The 20,761-nt window shown below is 43.7% G+C and overlaps 1 protein-coding gene across 1 annotated transcript in view; it reads left to right on the top strand.

Moving 5' to 3' along the window:
- Positions 1–20,761, top strand: part of usp43b (ubiquitin specific peptidase 43b) — a 102,774-nt gene that overhangs the window by 5,506 nt on the left and 76,507 nt on the right. Inside the window, exon 2 of the mRNA XM_008285606.1 lies at positions 4,180–4,326. Within this exon, the coding sequence (XP_008283828.1) occupies positions 4,180–4,326 (147 nt within the window). The remainder of the gene's footprint in view (positions 1–4,179; positions 4,327–20,761) is intronic.

Consider the following 20,761-nt stretch of genomic DNA (forward strand, 5'->3'; position numbering starts at 1 on the left):
CACATCACCAGCTAGCCAGTGACCATTATGACGGTAATAAAGAACACATGGCCTTTCCACAGCTTCAATTATATCACAGAGACAATTACCACCTTCAAAAGGCCTGATGGTAATTACAGTTATTGCTTTGCTATAATGAGTAGCTGCACAACAGCTTTAGGTTAGCGCAGGTTATGGTTCATAGTTAATATCAAAGCGCTTCTTCAAAACAAGCCCGAATGCTTCAAGAGCAGCAGCTTTGAAAGAGCGAGTCGTCTCTAATCTGTCTAATTGGGAGACGCTCGTTGTAATGCGAGGGGTAATAGCGCGATCATGTTACATCTGCAGTGTGCTGCAAGAGTATAAACTGTGTGTCCAAATGCATCCACATCATCCAGAGAGCACATGTTTTAGGCTATAAATGTTCCTGCAGCTCCCGGAGTCACAGCTGTACGTTCTGTAGCTGCAGAAATAACAGTGAATCCATCTCCTCCTCTATCTGGCTCCATGTCTGCGCGCTGTATCTTGATGTAATAAAGCTCAACAGAGACCGTGTACATCAGCTAAAAAGTTCTCTGACTGTAACTTATCTCGCGGTTATTGTGAGGATCCAGAGTCTGATGACAGGACTCATCACTTTTTGGCTTCCTTGAGATCTGCGAGTAAAGGGAAGCTTCAATTTCACTTTCAAGACGAGATCAGAGGACGAGATTAGAGGACCTTATCGCTCTGCCAAGACTCCACCAGTAGTTTTTCTGTTTATGAATTTTCCTGCTCACTTTTTTTTTGCTCTTGTCTACGTCTCAGAAACTACTTTGAAGATGCAGCGCCGGTTTCACACCCAATTAGTTTTTACTCTGGTCGCACCGAACGACTCGTGTTTGAAAGTTTACTTAAGTGTACTAATTTTCAGGGTTTTTTTGGCGAGCTCAAACTATTACCCAGTATTTTTAATGGTCTGATAATTTGTAAGTAATACATATGAGAGGCAAACGAGGTACAAGAACCTGTGGAGATTCAGATTAGCTTTATTGTCATTGCAATGAAAGTAAGGTGCAGGCCTTTCAGTGCAAGAAAAACCTAACTATATACAACATAATATAAAAAAATGTACATAAAAAACTCTATATATAAAGATGAAATTAAACAATAGCACGAGCACAGTGGATATTGCACAGAGGTAGTGGCATATTTACAATATATTGCACTTATTAGGATAAAGAAGCATTTATGGCTCTGACAGCAGTTGGAAAGAAGCTGCTTTTCTGTCTGTTAGTCCTGGTTCTGATGGTCCTGTACCGACAGGAAGTGACCCGGGCTCTCCTGAGAAGAGCCATGAAGGTCCTCCAGTGTGGGTAGAGGGCACCCAGTGACCTTCTCAGCCATTTTGGTGACCCTCTGGAGTTATTAAATATAAAACTTTTACAGTTTGGCAACTTATAGGTAAGACAGTAGATCTATAGATGTGTGATATCGGCCTTTTCTGATTTGGGCAGCCGTTAGTGAAACTGAAATCTTGCTGGTTTTGTACAAAAAGATTTACACAAGATGCCACATACTGATAAAATGTTATCTTTGAATTAAAATGGAAAAGCACCAAACAGGGGCTACAATGGTTAGTACCGTTGCCTCGCAGCTAGAAGGTCGCCGGTTCGCGTCCCGGTGAGGACACCCGGGATCTCTCTGCGTGGAGTCTCCATGTTCTCCCCGTGCAGCGTGGGTTCTCTCCGGGTTCTCCAGCTTCCTCCCACAGTCCACAAACATGTTGAGGTTAATTGGTGATTGTAAATTGTCTGTAGGTGTGAATGTGAGTGTGCTTGGTTGTCTGTCTCTAAGTGTAGCCCTGTGATAGACTGGTTACCTGTCCAGGTGAACCTGCCTTCACCCTGAGTCAGCTGGGATAGACTCCAGCCCCCCATGACCCTGGTGAGGATTAAGCGATGTATAGATAATGGATGGATGGATATTGAATGTTGAGGTTTTGCGGAGGTCAGCATTTTCCCAGAACCAGGTTGTTCTGCTGGTGTTCAAAGAGCACGTCGCCCCTGGACGTCTTAATTGTCTGAATACAGCAACGTTTCCTACACGTTGCATCAGATAACGTAGGCGGTGATGTAACGTTGCATCAGCTCATACTTTCGGCTATAAGAGCCGGTGGCTGGTGAACGTATCACTTAGGTTTTCGTTTGAAATGATAAATCGAAGCGAGTTGAGGCGTCTGATAACATTTTTCGCCGTAGTGTCAGACTGACCAGGCTGATGGGTCGAGGTTAAGTTGGTGTGTTTGGAGAGGATCTGTCAGATGATAGTTAGCTTTACTTTAGCTGTAAAAAATATTGTTTGTTTGCACTTTCAGATTCAGTCCTTTGTCATGTAGTATCAGGAAATGAAAGGAAGTTACGTCTTACAATGAGGGACTGCATATTTTATGATTTTGGCCACATGCAACAAAAACAAGTGCTCTATAATTTTATTAGTAGGTTTATTTTACCAGTAAGACACAGAATATAAACAAAAATATAAAACATAGCGCAGAACCACATGTGAAAATTGTGATTATTTTGACCGATGTTGTGATTTGTGTCCCAATTTTAGCAAAAAATGCTAATATTTGCGTTTCCTCTCAACTTAAATATCTAAAAACAACAACAGTGAGATGTTTGGTGCATGTTCCCTTACACCTCCAGGATAAGATTTGCAGCACCACAGTGGTTCATTTATGATAGTATTTTATTTTATATTTTACCTCCATCAAGGAGCTTCTGCAGTTTTGATATTGCACTCAACCATTTCCCACTTCTAGCAATATGTGATTAATTAAACTCATAAGAAATAGTCTAAATTCATACCATAAAGTCTATATTTTTTATATTTTATACTCTGTGTGCTCTCAGGAGTTTCCTTTAAAGGAGACGCAGTGCACGTATATGTGTGATGGAATATATTTCTAAACAAAAAGCATCTATCTTTACAGCTGAGACATGTTTTGCAGGCAGGACTGTGGCTGTGGATGGATCGCAGGGTCAGCGGTTTGGTGGCAACACCTTGGCAGTGAGTGAGCTGTGAGGTGCTTTGTATAACCGTGAATGTTAAAAGGGTGAATACAGGAAATTATATGGACAACACAGTTCCCCCTATTGTTGTAATAAGTAGGAAAAAGTGGTGACTTTCATGAGTAAAACATACAATAACCGACATAAAACATGCATAAAAGATGGATACGTACTGTTAGAGGCAACTGGAAGTCCTTTCTCTTGCACCTCTTTGCATTGTGCACCGAAGCACTATTCAGGTTTGGCTCAAGGACACACTGCGCTTTTAATTCAGCCTCTCTGTCCGTGCTTGTAGGAAACTTTCCGCTCTCGATCCTCCAGCTTCATCATCAGACACCTTACATCACGTCGGGGGGTTCTGGCTGTGAGAGGCACATCACATATTAGTGATTACAGTCTTGTTCCCTCTGCTCTAATCTCCCATCGCCGTCTTCTTCGGGCTGCAGTTCGTGGAGCTAATTCCTTTCCTAATTGAGTCGGGTGCCGTTCACATCTGAAGTCACACACAACAGTGTGCGCGAGCTAATTTAGTCTCCAACCTACTTTTAAGCAAAATATTATTCACACCTCTCGTTTGATATCAAAAAAATTTCTAATTTAGTTTCTGGAGACCCAAAGGGGGGCAGAGGTAATGCTTTTAGACAGTGCAACTCTTATTAGCAAGCAGCTTTTTTTCTTTTTTTTTCCAGACAAAGGCAGATTTTGCAAATCTACAACGTCTCTGCTTCAGTCGGAGTGTGGGCCAGGCGGGGAAGCGTGAAGAGCGTTAGTGCAAATTTGCAATTCTAGGCTTCCTCTGATCAGCGTTCTGTGGAGAAGGGCCCGGGTAAAGCTGCCCATTCAGGAGCCGCGGTTGCACCAACGAATACACCCGAGCTGTCAAAGGCAGTAAACAAGCAAGTGTTTGAGATTCACATTTTGTGTGAGAGGATCGTGTGGGAAGGATAATGTAGCACGGCGCTTCTGTTTGGCTTCTCCAGACACCAGATACAGCTTTATTCCCAACAGGCTGACGATTGTGAAAGTCAAGCAAATGACCACTGCAGGAAAATAAAACGTGGGATTGTTCTGTTTACAGGACAAGCTGCTCATAAGACACACCAGATCAACCAAACACTTTGATCACGCGTGTTTTCCCCTTTTGCAGACTATCGTGTCCAAGTACGGATCCCAGTTCCGTGGTAACTCCCAGCACGACGCCCTGGAGTTCCTCCTGTGGCTGCTGGATCGCGTCCACGAAGACGTCATCCTGGCCTCCCACAACAACAACAACAAGACCAAAGCTCCTGGAAAGGTAAGAATCCATCCTCGTCATGGTCATTGTTTATTCTTGAGGCGATTCTTTTACAGTGGAGATAGAGACAGGAGGCCCACATGCAACAGGGGCCTGGGAGTCGGACTGTGGGTGTTGCGGTCACATGGTTTGCACCGCCGGGCCTCCGGTTGGGTTTTAAACTAAAGGATCATACCGCATGCCTAACTGATGCACAACTAATTCATGACTCTTTATGATTCAATCTGTGATTCATTGCATAATATATGATGACCTGCTGTGGCCCGATGCGTGGCCGAGTCATCATTATTTCATGTGATTACAGGAAACCTCACAGATCATCAGTTTGTGAATGTTAATCCACACTTAAGACACAGTTTTACTACGTTTGACCGACCGCACGTCTCTTTCTGGGTCTTATCCAAGAGGCTTCCTCAGTTCTGACTGATGGGGTATTTATTCTCACCTTTAAATCTCATGAGTCATGGCCCTCAAACAACACAAGACTCATGTGACTCGAGGTGTAAATGATGGTGAAACTGACTAGAGAGGGATCAAGACTGCATTATATGTACCTGATGTAGACGTTCTCTTCTGTTTAGAGATGGCTGTTGCAGTTTATTATGGATGTCTTCAGAAGAGCGTCCTTCATCTTTGAGATGCAAGTAGACTTGTGGAGCAGTTGTTTAGTCTTCCCTATGCTGGAGTCCGTGCACCCTTCATTGCATTAGACTACATATACAACTTTGGATGTTGTCTTTGGAGACAATTGTTGGAGGTTTTTCAAATTTAGAAGCTATATACACACATTTGATCACTTTTTCCTGCTTCTTGATGCTCTAAACTCTCTGTATTTGGTCTTTATCCAAGCATTTACAGCATATTCCAAGATCAGTGTTATCACATGAACTAATTAGGGATCGACCGATATCGGTTTTCCAGGGCCGATACCGCTGCTGTTTATCGGTAATCCAGAAAGGCAGATATTTGGAACCGATTTACATAACGTAATGTTTTAACAGCATGTTGATAGAACCTGTCATTCATAACTAGGCTTCTTCATTCATAAGGGTGGCCATAACTGAAAATGTAAAGTACAAAATACGAGTGATTAAATTGGGATGTTCTTCTCTGAGATAAGTCAGTTTGTCTCCTGTGTCTGCTGTTCTTCTCTGTTTTCTTAATAGTTTCGTCACTTTTATTGCCCACTAAGGTCCACATCTTCCTAATTATTGTTTTCCAGACTCTGGTTCAGGGTAATCTAAACTTAGCTGCTAGCCGTTAGCATAGAGGAGCTAATTTCCTGGTTTGTGGCAACAGCTTGTGTTTGTTGTTCAGTTCAGAAGCAGCGAATTTAACCAATAAAAATACAAATACTGATAATCAATAATCCCCCAAACAATATCGTATTCATTGCATGCAGCGGTGTAGCTAATGCTAACATCCAGCATGCAAAGTTCATCTTGGCACATGTTTTTTTTCTTTTTCTTTCATTTGGTCGTATCTCCATGTTTGTTCTTTATCATCAAGCTAGCAAGTCCAGCCTCAGCGATAAGCCCGTCCTGAGATGTTCTGATAATTCTACAGACAGCGCCACTATCGTTGGCTCTTCAGAGGTTAGCTCCGGGTCTGGTGATTCGTTCCGCCGAGCGGTTTTCACGCTCCCCAAACCGGCGGCGTGGCAGTCTGCAGGCATGAAACCTTGTTCTGTGTTTGATGCGTCGCCCGTGGACAAGGAGGGATACAAGCGTGGCGATTTGATGTTTGATTTTTTCTCTCAGCGTGTTTCCTCCTCGAGGTACGCCGGCAGGCTCGACGCATCCCCAGAGTCAGAGTGGAACTTTGAACTGCTCAGCTCAGAGCCATTAAAGCATCATGGATTATTAAAAACATGTTGTTTTTTTAACTTTTGAAATAGACATCCCTCCTTTTTCTTTGTAGATTTATTCGAGCGATAACCAATTCATGAGAAGTGCTGTCGGTGAGTCATTTAGGCGACTCGGTCCCCTATGTTTCCCACAAGGCAATGATTTGTTCTGTTGTTTCATCATCATCATGTGGGATTGTGAGATCAGGAAGTTTCACACTCCCAAGGCTCCGTCTTAAATACTTTGATAAGACACCCATTTTTCAATTAAAGTTCTATAATTGACACCTTTCACTTCTTTTAACCATCATAAGGCCAAGGTTATAGTAAAAGTTTCAGCTACCTCGTACAAGTAACTCCTTTTCTTTAGTTTAAGTTCCCCCGTCTTCAGAGACAAATTAGGAGATATCAGTGCGGTCTAACAGACACAATATGGACAGCGGCTCACTTTTATCCCCTGCGTACGACCAGCTCCCTGCATTAATTAAAGCTTTATTTCTTATAACTCCCAAAGTTCCACGTATTTCTTCTACAGATTTCTCTGGTGTCGCGTAACAAAGTTTCCCTCCTGCTGTCCTGCTTTGGAATCTAGGATGAGCGTGAAGGATCGGGTGAGGTCTGGCGGGGGAGGCGGAGGTCTGGACTGTGTCTTAGTGCACTTGGGTGTGCAGAGGACATGACAGGAGGCCGCGACTGGACAGCTGCTGATAAGGTCCGTCACGAGGCCGCGGCACCCCGAGGAAAATGTCACCGCACCTTGTTAACGCCGAGGAGAGCCGGGGAGGTGTGGAGGACGTGAAGCTTTTGAATCGTGGTTATGATTCATTCGATTGGAGTGTAGCTCTTCAGTCCAGTGAGGAACGGACACAGTTTTTACATGTTTCGTCATAAGCAGCCTGATATCGGGGCGGACTTGTTTTACCCAAACACTAATCACATCTGACTGTCTAATACTCTAAAGCTGGTGTCATGTGAAGGATGAGCGTGTCTGTGGGATGTTTCAAAAACAGATTATCAAATTATAGACTCGTGTCAAGAACCGTTACTGAAGCAGAAGGCAGTAGGAGTGATGATCAATCCTTGAACATTTTCCTAATTTTTTGGTATCTGTATTTCAAAAATGTCCTCCTTTGGCTCTGGTGCAGCTGCCTCTGTCTTTAGTCACCACCAGAGACTGTATGAGAAAGATGGACGTCGCAACCGGCCCTAAAAAATAAAGCCAAACCCGATATGGACCCCCCTAACAATTTTAATAATATAAATAAATATGAACATAGACAACAAAATTCAACAGGTAATGAATAACAACAACCCTAACCTGGGGTCCATGTTCCGCTGTGAAGTATTGACCCCGGGTCCATTTTCAAAGGGGTCCATATGCAATACGACACCGGAAGTGTCAAAAACCTGCAGTACCACTACGTCCACTAGGTGGCCCGTAGAGCCCAGTTCTAAACAGGATGACACAGATCACCAAAGACAGCTTCAATTCAGCTCAGGATTTTACTGTCGTTTGTTTTCGTGGTCAAACCCAGAGATCAGGCGGCCAATCTGAAAATAATCCAGTATTGAATTTTATATAAATCGTCAGCGTTTTGGTCATGTGGGGGGGGCGGGGCTATTTGATTGACAGTCTGCTCTGGGATGATTGACAGGTCGTACGAACGAGGCAGCCTCATTCGCTGAACTAAAATGGCCAATATAGTAAATGTTATACCTCATTAGCATTAGCATGTTAGTAGCATCGCCACATGATGATGCTGTTAAGTCATAGAGCTGCATGTCTGCAGAAGCTTCAGCCTCATTAGCAGGGACTGGTATTACCTGGAGACCCTCGTAAATTTGTTATAATTGAGTTTCTGAGTTCTTAATTTCCTGTGAATCTTTCATGTCTTTAATTTGTAAAGAGGTCGTGTGATGGCATCTCTGTGGTCTTTTCTTTCCTCAGCCTCCATCCTGCTTGAGATTTGGCTCTGTGGGCCATTGTGAATGAAAGTTTGGAGCATTTTGGTTGCAGATTTGGGAGCCACATGGAGAGCATTCACAGAAAGCTGAAATCAATTAGTTGTGAATGTCGAAGGCTGATTAGATGGATGACAAGAACGGCAACATGCGGTTAGCAGCAGTTAGCATTTGACAGCCTATTTAAATCATGTCGATGGATAATGTTAGTAAATTTGAGTAAAACACAGGCTTTGCGTATTCCATATGAAATGCAGACGTGGAGATTTAATTTTTTAACCATGCGAGGTCTGGTTAATACCTACTGAACCCTTTCAAATGGGGCTTTGTTCATGTAATAAGTATTAAAGTGGAGCTGAGGTCTGCAGAGTGACGTATAGATGGGACTTCTGCTGTTTCCATATGTTGTCCTTTTGTGATGCACACAGGATCCTGTAAGGTGAATGAGCAGGATGAAACCATGCGTTTCCTGGAAAAATGAAAAGTGAATATGATTGCAATGGTTAACAGTGATGATATGCATTGACTTCAGCAAACTACAAATCAAAACTTTCAATTAATGCAAAGTCTTTCTTCCAAACCTCCTGTGTGGACACGAGCTCGGGGGTTTAATCAGAACAACGAGACTGTAAATGCAAGAGATTAAAATCAGATGCCGCTTGACAAGCTGGCAAGTTTGTAATAATCTTTGCAGAAGTTTTAGCAGCCGTAAGCTCATTGACACAGCGTGTACCTTCCTAATCCGTCAACAGGTGCCAGGACGACGCTGCAGCTCCTGATCTGGTGCAACTCGTAGCATTCGGCTCCGTGTACAGTCCGTGATTAGTGTATTTTTGCCGTTAGCCATTTCACAGGACTGTGAAAACCTCTGATATGTTTTATTAAGGCTCATTTGAGAAGAAGATGATGCTTTAATAGAATGTGCTGCCTGTGCAGAGATATCATTAGCAGGGAGAGAGAGATGGGGGAGGGGAGAGCAGCTATGTCTCTGTCCAGAGGAGAAAATCTCTTGTGACAGTTGTCTCTTATGTTTGTCCAGGCCTTCCGCTATCAGTAGGGGTGGGCTCTTTGCAGACATCAAGGTTGTCATGGATTTCATTTTTATCTGTGAGGAAACATGCGGTCAGATAGATCCTCTGCTCAGCGGCGACAGGGAAATAATTCCAGTAATGTGTGCCCCTCCATGAATCACGTTCTCCTCCTTTCCTTATCTTCTGCTCTGTCCCTCCGTAGCTCTTATACCTCTGTGGGAATGTACAGTAAAGCCGTGGTATGCGGCCCGATATCACTGTGCCTCCCACAAAGGAGCTTTGTGAAGGGCAGCGAGGGCCTCACAGAGGGTAGGGCAAGAGCAGCCGCAAGGAAAACGTGTGTGAATCCCATTCCTGTAAACTTTAAAGCACCGTTTGGGATCATCTTTGCTCTGTGAATTTGTTGTTGTTGTTGTTTGTTTGTGGGTTCACCTCAGTGTTAATCTGCTCGGCGGCGGCCAGCCTGCAGGAGTCTCCGGCGGAGCTCGCTGGCTGCCTGTCAGAGTCATCCAGGGTCACAGCCAGTTTACCAGTTTACCAGTCCGCGCACGTTCCCACTCACAGCCAAGGAGTCTGCAAGCTGCATCCTCTTCTGCTGCTGCTCATCCAGGAGCCTGCGGGCCGATGCTAATTGTTTTTAAGCATGTGTTGTTAGCTTCCATTTAGCACCAAAGTGCCAGAGCCTCAGGAAAAAGTGAGGATGAGAGAGCCCCTCCCACCCCGCTGTAGCTCTCCATCCACAGTCCTGTCAGGATGACTTCGTCTTTGTCACCACGGTGTCGAGCGTCAGGCTGGTATTTAGTATTTGTAATGGAGGATGACGTTGTGCGCAACACAATCAGACCTCTACATTACACACATTCTAACATTTAACGTCGACTCCCCATGGCTTCCACTCATGCACGGCACATTCTCTCTCGGTTTGTTGATCGTTTATCACTTAGGAAACCCAGTGCAAGTGTGAATCTCTCTCTCTCTGCCTCTCTCTCTCTCTCTCTCTCCTGCGGCTTTATGAATGTGCCTCTTTGTAAGTGGCAGGAAGAAAGAAACACTTGTTGTGCAGGCCGAGAGTGCAGCGAAGGAGAGGTGAGCCGAAGTTCTCTGCAGTGGTGCTGCAACAGACGGGGGGACGGTAAGCAGTAGTGACAGTTGGAGGGATGGAGGGGAGACGGAGGGAGGAACTGCTCTGATTCTACATAACAAATAGTGCTGTGGAAACGCTGGAATGGACAAAGACGAGACTTAAAGATGTTGCTTAATTTATCATCATGAGAGCGACAGGAACATTTAATGAATATTGGACCCAGGCAAGAAACTTTTTTAGATTAGACATGTTAATGACTGACAGTTGAATAATCATTAAAAGAAGGTGACGCTCCATAATTGTTGTGCTTTTCAGTGCAAAATTCAATTACCGTAATTTCCGGACTATGAGCGCACCTGAATATAACACTACTTTACCACTAAATTTAAAAAGAAAACACATTATGTACATATACAGGCTGCACTTGTCTGTAAGCTGCAGGTGTCCACGTTGTGACATGAGATATTTACACAGAAAGATTGTTTTTACTTTTATTTAATACGTACCGGTAACATACACAAATGCTTTTTTCTGAACAGTGCCTGTAACACAGCTGGTTAAGAAAATAAAAACTACAGCAGCCTACCAGGAAAAGTCATTGATGCTATCTTCATCGTCCTCCTGGAAACCACTAAAGTCGTCTTCTTCAGAATTGAGCCTCAGAATTACTTCGTCACACACTTCCTCAGTCTCTCTTTCGACGTTGCTCTTAATGTCACTTTTGTCTCGAGGCAAATTCGTAAAAATCCATAAATCAGCCGCATCATTGTTTAAGCCGCAGTTTTTTTTTTTGAAAAAAGTAGCGACTTATAGTCCGGAATAGGGGTGGACAATATGGCACAAATATCATATCACGATTTCGATTTTGTTGCGATCTTACATGTATTTTTGCGACTAGTTTGCAAGTTTCTGGTCAGTGCATCCAAACCATTTCTGTCTGTAAAGTGATTGAACAAGTTCGTTGTGTTGCCATCGGATGCGCGAACCGTCTCTGTGCAAACTTTGCAAACTACCTTTGTTTGCGCTTTGTCATTTCAAATCAAATAAAGTTTATTGTCATTTTACTGTACATACACAGAAGTACAGGCAAGATGAGAGAACGTTTCTTCAGGATCATTTAATTAGTCAATTTTGCGGAATGAACACCTGGGAAAAGCCAAAATAACTCCATATAATGGAAGTGGAGTTTTTTTTCCATGCGACTACCGCTACACACACAAACAAGGAGTCGGGTAAGAAGTTGCGTCTCTGCCCGTAATTTGCTATGATTGGTCGGTCAGGTTGACGACGTAATACCTCTGGTGCGTTGGTGCATCAGCGTAGAACTGCAATTCATAGAATGTGACCTGAACGATCCATACGATCTGCTCACTTTGGCAGATCGTCCACACGTTCTAATCGTTCATGATCTAATATCGTCTTATTTAAATTTCAAATTACGGTAAATATGTTGTATTTAAGCAATAAATTAAATAGACAAGCAACATGTTGGCTTTAGTCTAAGTCGTGGTGACATAGGTGTGAATGTGAGCGTTTGTCTCTCTGCAATAGATCAGCGACCTGGACAAGGTCATGACCCCAGTGAGGATTAAGTGGTGTAGAGTTAATGGATGGACGGAGTTGCAGTTAAAGTACTGACAGACTTTGGAGGTGCTTTGATTTGTCATGCTTTGCCCAAACATAGTGGGAAGTTCCGGATTCTCCATACATCCTGTGCTGTGTTTGCCTCCTGCGCGTTGGACGAGAAGCCAACAAATAGCAGAGAATAGAATAGAAAAATACTTTATTTATCCCAGGCCTGGGAAATTACTGTAAAACAAGCAAAACAAACAAAACTAAACAAACTAATCCAGTGCTTGAAACACCTCCAGACTCATTAATGTCAGGGTGTTGTAGCCCAATCTGTAACCAGCTGCTATATGCTGGAGAAAAAGTCAAACCCAGGCTTTCAGGAAAACCCACAGTGTGTTTCCTTGTTCAAAGCAGTTGTCTGGACCCAATGGTTTGTAGCTTTATTGCAGTATGAATGAGACATGTGGACGTCCATTGTTCTACGTCCACGTCAGTCAGTGCATGGAGATGAGTCACACGTTGATGAAGGAATTGGTCTCCAGAAAAAGCAACGAAGAGTTTGCATTTGGAGATTGGAGAGTGTATTTGACATTCGAGTGTCTTGGTATCCCGTGACCCCACAGCACTGCCAGATACCAGCTGGGTGGGATTCTCCAACTGGTTGTTCCATGAAAGGAGCGAGCTACCTTTCAGCACAGTGATCACAGTAGGGTAGTTATTCTTCTTCTTCTTCTGCTGGAGGGGCGGTTTGTTCATTCTGTGTGTGAGCAGCCTTTACAAAGCGTCAGAGCACAAAAATGTAAGAGCTTAAACTATTTATTCCATATATTAATGGATATTATTAAGTGATTAATGTGTTTTTGATTTACTGAGGCAGTGTAAGGACGGATTATCGTGTAAGTGAAAACCAGCTGAAAGCCTCAGTGGGTCCAAACCGTCTGTTCTCAGTGAAGCTGACTGAAAATGTGTTGATAGTGTTTGATAAGTTCGGACGTCATCCTCCTACACGCCAGCAGCACAATCGCAACGTGGTCCTCCTTTGTTTGCTAGTTGCGCTCTCCTTTCCTTCCTGGAGATTTGATTTGTGCTACGTGGGTGGTTGTGTTCTGAAATTAGACTCCAGACATCCAGACAGTGACCCAGACGTCGTATCAAAAACTTGGTTTCTTTTCAATTACGCCGGCAGTACATGTCCGTAAGTGCACCTCTAAACCCGCAGCCGGGCCGAGCGCTCGCCTGGTGTGTGGTCAGCGCTGCTCCCCGCTTCTTTTTTCAGGGCGGGATGGTTCTGTTGTGATTCTTGTGTGTTTTCTGCTGTGTGTGTGTGCGTTTCCTCTCGGCTCTGCCTTTGATTCTGTCTGCCCTGCCAAGCTGAAATGGCTTCCTGTGGCTCGGAGCCACCCAGCTGGAAAAGCAGCTTGGAGGGCAGGGTGCGAATATGACCACTTTGTGTTTGAGGTCCTCGCTCACCTTCGACCCAGATCAGTGTTGATTGGCTTAAGCCTTAAGCCCCCCCGCAGATGCTGAGGTGAGAAATATCCTGTGTGTGAATATTAGTTTAAAATGAACTCGTTCCATGATGACTCCACAGTGCACGACGTTTACTGCCGTTTTATTTGAGCATCCAGGTTCTGAATGTGGAAATCCAACCGTTATATAATGAAAGAAGCTAATCTGTGGGATGATACAGGAAGATCAGTGATCTATTTAAAAAGAATCAGTAGAAACACAGGGGATGCAGAATAGTAGCACTAATCAGGGCTGCAGTGATCGTCCTACTAAACTGATAGTTCAGACCGTAAACGTACACAATCCAGCTCTGAACATAGACGAGCAAGAGCCTCAGACTTGGCACTGAGGTTATCAATGAAGATCAGTTTGTACGACACATCAGACAGTGTGAAGGACATCGCTTAGCTTCTTACAACGACATCTAAGAATAAAAAAAACACCCAAAAGTACAAGATTAAACTTTGCAGAAGAACAGAAGATGTGATAAATATTCGGCATTCTTTGCTCAGATGAGACCAAAATAATTTGTTTGGCTCAGACAAGGTCCAACATGTTTGCTGTGAACCAGCCAGAGCTACCACAGTGAAAGCATGGTCCTGACAGTGAAGAAGGTGAGTGCAGAAGACGTCGGGGGATGACATTTATAGATCATCATGAACACCTGTGGATGAACCAGACCAGTCTGATCAGACGACTCCCAGTCTGCAGAGGCTCAGCAGAAGAGAAATATTCCAGCTCGATAATGATTCAAAGCACGGCGCCAAAACCGCACAAGAGTTTCTAAAGAAGAACAAAGGGAACGCTGTGACCCAGTACCCGACCTGCTGTGTTGTCTGACTCAGATTCAGGATTACACTTTTGGGGGTATTTTAAAGGGAAAGTTAGAGCAACACAACCTCTGTAGCAAAGAGCAGCTGAAAGAAAGTGAAGAATTACAGAGCGTCGGTCCAGAATTTTGATATCCTCAACGTTAAGGTATCTGTCATAAAATATACAGGCAGACACATGAAGGATTGGAAACAAAACCAAAGTTTTGAATATAATTAATGAAATGTGTTCTGACTGTTGTTGCACTGAGTTCCTACTGTGGGTCCTGTATTGTTAATAAAGTCAGTCTTAACTGTTAACTTTAGATCAGGTGTTGGGGTGACTCGATAATCGACCCTTAACAATCCGAAACCTTGCTATCCAACAAGTTTTTCGGAAAAACGAAAAACAGCCTTAACATAGCGACAGCCTTGGATTCTGACTCCGACATGACATTTAATGTCACCAATCAGGATGACGGCGTATTATCTGACTGAACAATCCCACAGATTGGCTACGTTCACACTGCAGGACTTGATGCTCAATGAGGATTTCTTTGTGACTTCCTTCACGTTTCCAGTTCAATGCGACTTGTATGTGATCTGCTGTGTGAACTTCATACGACCCAAAAGTGTCCCGCATGCGCAGAAGAGGACACGACGACGTCACACGCAGCGAGCGTGCTCAGTGTTTATGGAAGTAAACATGGATGGTAACGGTGGAGCGTATCTGCCACTCCCCCGCCGCCACCGATGGAGGAAACAGAAGTGTGAGCGCTAACTAAACTAGCATCAGCAGCCAAGTACTGCCTGTGTGTTCTGGACACTTCCACCCCGTCAGAGCGCTGCCCCGGGGCGGAAGTGTCCCCCAACCGCGCAGAATATTCTGATATTCATCATTAATTGGACCTGAATATCCAGAGAGCAGAAAGTTCTATTGGGACCAGCCCTACTAGTTATTATAGCAACTATGAACAATAATTAACAACTAATGAGCCTTCCAGCATCAAGCCCTCCTCGTATCTGGACCTCCGTCTTGACAATCCGACAGCCTTGATATCCGATATAAAAGAAGGTTTTACATTTAGAGTCAGATTAATGCAGTTATTGTCAGGTCACACGATGTTAAATCATTTGATAATTACTTCTAATGTATACTCTATTTATTGTCTATTATACAGTAAAAAAGTGAATAAATGAATGACTGAGAGATTCTTGACGCAGCCAAAGTCTTCATCCGTCTGTATCTCATTTCTGGAGGCCGAGCTCGCTTCCTAAAAATGGAGCCGTTTCTTTCTTCTTTTGGGGTTGCTCGCTGTGGCACAGACACAATTACGCTCCAACTGTCTGACTGCTCCAGACAACACAATGCATCAGCGGTGGTTTAAACAACAGTTAAAGGACATCGCTATAAAGTGCACTCACGCTCTGCAGGGAGCCCGGCCCACACAGACGTTTTCTCATTACGTCGCCGAGTGCTTTTAAATGAAAGGAAACGTGGTTAGCGTTTGCTTTTTCTGCGTGAGTTTGGGTTCTCGGAGAGGCTACTCGGGTCTAATTACTTTGCGAGTAAAATATTCACAAGTTAAAAGTTTAAATCTGCAGCACACAAAGCTTTAAAAGTCATTGTTTGAACTCTCATAGATTTGTCTTCAAACACGCTTTTGCCCCCCGGGGGAGACGAATGAAGTGCTTCGTCTTGTTTTGTAGAGAAATCTGGTTAAATGAACGGACTGATTCTTTATTTAATATAAAGAGAATCCACTCACGCACAAATTATTCACAACCCGGCTGTGGCTGATTGGCATACAGAACCCACCCCAACAATTTAAATGATTCAGATTTGCTGAGTGGAGGCTTTCCAGAGAGTGTGTCAATTCAATTGCCTCAAACCGGCCTGACTGGGATGATTTAAACAGTTGTTGATAGAAATAATTTAAGCGGCCTGTCACGCCACGTCCAGTTTTAATGTGTTATCTTGGGTTGAATTGAATCTGCCCGTGAAGATGAATGGATTTTTTTAAAAAGCAATAATTATCAATGCAGCCTAGTTTGGAGAAGAAACTTTTGTATTCCTCCCGTATTGTAGTTCTTGTGTATAAAACTATATTTGCTGCTGTTTGTGACGACCATTAAAGCGGCACCAGAGGCTCCTGTGTGTCTCCGTCGATGTGCGCCGCCGTTCTATCCTCATCAGCCCGCCGAGGCAGAGGGGTAATAATAAACCTCATCAGCTCAGGTTGACCCGCCGTCGCTGCAAATCATTTCTCCCCTCGGCCCCCGTCGCCGCCGTCTCACAAATCCTGCTCAACAGCAAAGGTTGTTTCCACATTATTTTAATAAAGAATGCAGCTTTTAAAAGTGTGTTTTATGCCCTCTTTCTATTTTAGAGGAGGAATAAAGTCTAGAGACGGATAAAAATGGCATCAGTGAGCGATGATTGGCTCCGCCGGCTCCACTGGGCTCCGGTGTGTGTTTCATCTCTTCATCATAAACACACCAGCTCTCCACTGAAGCCAACGTTTAATGTGTATTTATTATTCTATTATTACCGGGCCTCTAGCCGTGATTCCTCTTCCTTATATCCAGAAGGAAACTGTTTTGTGTTTGTATTTCTCTGGAAACCTCTCAGTGTGGAAACGTGTAGCTACAGATTCCTCCTGAAATGTGCATTTTTCTTTTATTAGGTTTTAGCAAATGTGTAATAAAATGAATAAAATGCATTACAACCATGCCAGATATGTAGACAGTCTCTAGGGAGTAAACTCTTGGCAGCGTCAGGCCTCTTGCTGGTGACCTGCCAGGTCTACGTTGACTCCCTTCTGGGTTAAACGTTCAGCAGATACCCAGGGGTGTGCTAGATGTAGACGTCATAATGTCCTCAAGTCATTATGAAGTATATCCAGGAAGCAGATTCATTCAGAACCACTGGGTGTTGTCTCAAGGTGGCTATGGCGGATGTATCTCACTAGTTGTATGATTGGCGCCTCATCCCCCTGCCTCTCCACGAGCTGAAGTGTCCGTGGTAAAGTGCTTTGTAGGTCTAAGCTATGGGTAAAGAGACGCTGTGTAGGTAGCAGCAGAACGACCTCAGAGAATGTCACGCTGAGCTGAAATGAAACAAGAGCACGGAAATGAGGTAAATAACATAAATCAAAAACTTACGAGGTGTCTCACAAAAGATATATTTCAAACTACAAGATACCAGTTTTCCCCTTCAGACGATCAACCAGCACATCTACAAAGAGATCATTTGCTTTGTTCAGAAGAGGCCAGAGTTGTGGCTGCTTCACCATGACAACACCCCGAGCATCCAACAGTTCCTGGCTGAGAAGAACATCTCCGTGCTGGAGCAACCTCCCTACTCATCCCACCTGGCTCCGTGGGGTTGGTTCCTCCTCCCCAAGCTCAAGGGGGTCATCAAGGGGACCCGTTTAGAAGACGTGGACGACATCAAGATGGCTGTGACGACGGAGTTGAGGAGGATCCTGGAGTGCATGATGGCGTGAAGAGAAGGCTGGAGAAGTGGGTTAGACTCCAGAAGGGGAAAACTTGTAGTTTGTAGTTTGAAATATATCTTTTGTGACACCAGTCCTGGAAGTTTTCTGACGCACCTCGTAAAAAACAAAAGTCTTTCCTGCACACTTCAGACTGGACTACTGTCTTGCTTTTCCATTGCGGTGTGGGGGTGTCACCTCTCTCTCTGTTATTGAATGCAAAGAGGGCCGACAGTTTCAATGGGAGGAACTCACATGCATTAACACGTGCAGACCAGCTACTAGAACATAGAACATCAACACACAGAGGGAGGGTGACTTCATTCTCTGGTAACAACACCATTACGATGCTCATCTTTACATGACAGATTGTTGTTTCCTGCTAATATTCCATCTCTTGTTTACAGAACTAATGGAAACACGGCTGTCTGTCTGACATTTGAGAACATCTACACTAAACTACAAACACTGGAGGAAACCTGCTCATCCTGTCCACCTGCTAACTGTGGCAACAAAGCCTGACCAACATAGCACACAACCTCCTACGCAACCACATTGGGACGTTTTTACATTTTTATTGCCACACAAATTATACAAAATTAGTTAAGTACTGCTCTTTAGACCTTTGGCCACTGGCACGTGGTTTTATCATTTTATCCAACTCGCTGCAGGAAAACAAATGAACTCATCTTCCAAAGTGTCCAACCATAAGGTCATCGTCAGCTCAGTTTTTCCTCTGTTATCATTTCAAACTTTGCTTTTCGCAGCCTCAGTCAGCATCCGTTATTAGTGAGTCACTCTGAGGTCAGACTACTGGTGCAGTCAGTGGAGGACTCTGGGTCAAGTCCACGTTGATGTCAGTATCACTCACTGCGCTGAGCTCAGGACCCGTCTTTAAAACACGACTCACTCGTGTGACACCAGCAGGAAAAACAAAGCTGTATACTCTCTCTCTCGATGTGGTTTGTGGACGTACTGCGCCGCGCCGTCACTCAGACGGCGTGTTGACAGCACACCAAGAACGTTCAGGCCACAAGAATATAGGCTTCCTCCTTCCTTGTCTTGGCTTCATCTCGTCTGTCATCAAGTCTGTCTGAAGCTTGTCTTTTGTTTCTCTCGTTGAAAGTTCTTTTTTCATCTGGTGAGGATGACATTCATTTTGAGGTCTTTTGTCATGAGGGTCTGGATGTACAGCACCGTGATGATGGTTCTGTCTTCACACCTTTCACCTACAGATAGTGGCATTCAGTGAACAGCCTTTGTGACCAGTTTATGATCAGCAGGAAACCACTGCTGCCAAATCAGTCTCATAGCTTCCAGGTTGCTCTCATCTTACTTAATTCTCGTTGGCTGGACGTTAACCTCTGTTACTTCTAAATCCTTCAAGAATCAATCCATTATTTTTTGTCAACTTTGAGATCCTTGTGAGTGAAATGATTCGCTGTCTCCAAACTAATCTTTTTAGCTTCTACCGCTGTGTCTTTTTTGGACAGCACAGTTAAAGAGAAATGTGACATGAAAATGCTAACAAGCTAACTTGTTATCTTCAGTAACTCTTGTGCAGGTATAACTTTATTTATAAAAAAAATCAGTATGAACAGGTGCATGCTGTTCTACTCTGAGCCTGCTGTTGTCACTTCAGGATAAAATAAGCAGGTTAAAATAATTCAATTTGCTGCCAAGACTGGCTTCTTTTAACCCTCCTGTTATGTTTGGGGTCAATTCAGTGTTTAACATCTCTAAATAAGTCATTGACAAAAGTTTTTCGGTTTTATTTAACCCTTTCAACACTGAGTAACTTTGACTTGAAATTCATGATCAGATATGGTTTTGATTAATCACTCATAAATTCTTAAGTAGACGTCACATCATTACATCAATCAAAAGTAGACAAGTTGACGGTTGTATATATCTGGAGATTTACTCTTGTCAAGTGAAATACAGGTGTGAAAAGGTAAACTTCATAATTACCAGGGATATATACCAGGGTCAGGAAGTCATCGTTGTTGACCCGAGGGGAGTCTTAGCGCTAGCAGCGACGACGACAGTAGTGAAACTCCATTGGTGCTTCTTGTTAAATATTTTTGAAAACAACCTATCAGCCCAATTTGCAGCGTAATTTTTTCAGGCAGCAACGTAACGGGCCGTTACTCTGTTATGATGCTGGCGAGAACCCTGTATGCAATTAGTATTATTATTACTATTTGCATAATTTATTTCATGACTGAATCATGTGTTCATATACGGGGATTCCCACTGACAGACAATCAAAATGAATAGTCGGCATATACCAGAGCCACTATACCGGCTGCAGGGTCAAACAGGGTGAAGGCCGCAGACCGGTATAACGGGCTATAGTGTTGAAAGGGTTAAATTGCTGGGGTTAAATTGAACCCAAGGATAAAAGATGTCAGTAAATTTGAAGCAGGGTTAATCTTAGAGTTTGTTTCGGCTAACAAGGCCTGTCGGTAGCGTAGACTTAGTTAATATACAAATCAACCAAAGGTACATTCCAGCCATCTGAGATTCTCTTTGGTGACTACAGCCCTCATCAAACATTTTAGTTTTACAGTGTTCCTCTGTGGCTCCGCTGCTCACATAATGGATGTAGAACCTTTGGAAGCTGCATCACTTTGCTTCCACTGTAATCAATGAGAGCCACACCAGCTGTAAGTCGTGTGTGTGCCGTCGACATCAGAGCCATAAAAATAGATCAGTCCTCCATCCCTATTTGTTACACAAGGTGTGGAGGGCCCGTTCACACAGAAATGGATCATGAAGTGTCTTTTTTTTTTCTTCTTCTTCTTCTATTAGAGTCTTGATCACTCCGTCTGCATCTATTTGGCAGCACCAGCTGACAGTTGCTGAGCTGCTTTATCCCTACAGAGCCTACTGTTGTCTGTACATGTCAATTCACTATTTAAACAAACCTGAAGTTTCGCAGTGCCGTGCTGGGTTCACAAACTAAAGACAGAACAATCCCAAAAATAAAAGCTAGCCGTCTCGTTTTGCCACAACACTGCGCTGTACGTTCACCGCAGCTGTAGCCAGTAAAAGATTCATTCTGCTCCATAAAGGTTCCACATACAGTACGTGTTCAGTGGAGCCTTGGAGTTAGTTTTGTA

Source organism: Stegastes partitus, unplaced genomic scaffold (assembly GCF_000690725.1).
Source record: "Stegastes partitus isolate 25-593 unplaced genomic scaffold, Stegastes_partitus-1.0.2 Scaffold410, whole genome shotgun sequence".
Classification (NCBI taxonomy): domain Eukaryota; kingdom Metazoa; phylum Chordata; class Actinopteri; family Pomacentridae; genus Stegastes; species Stegastes partitus.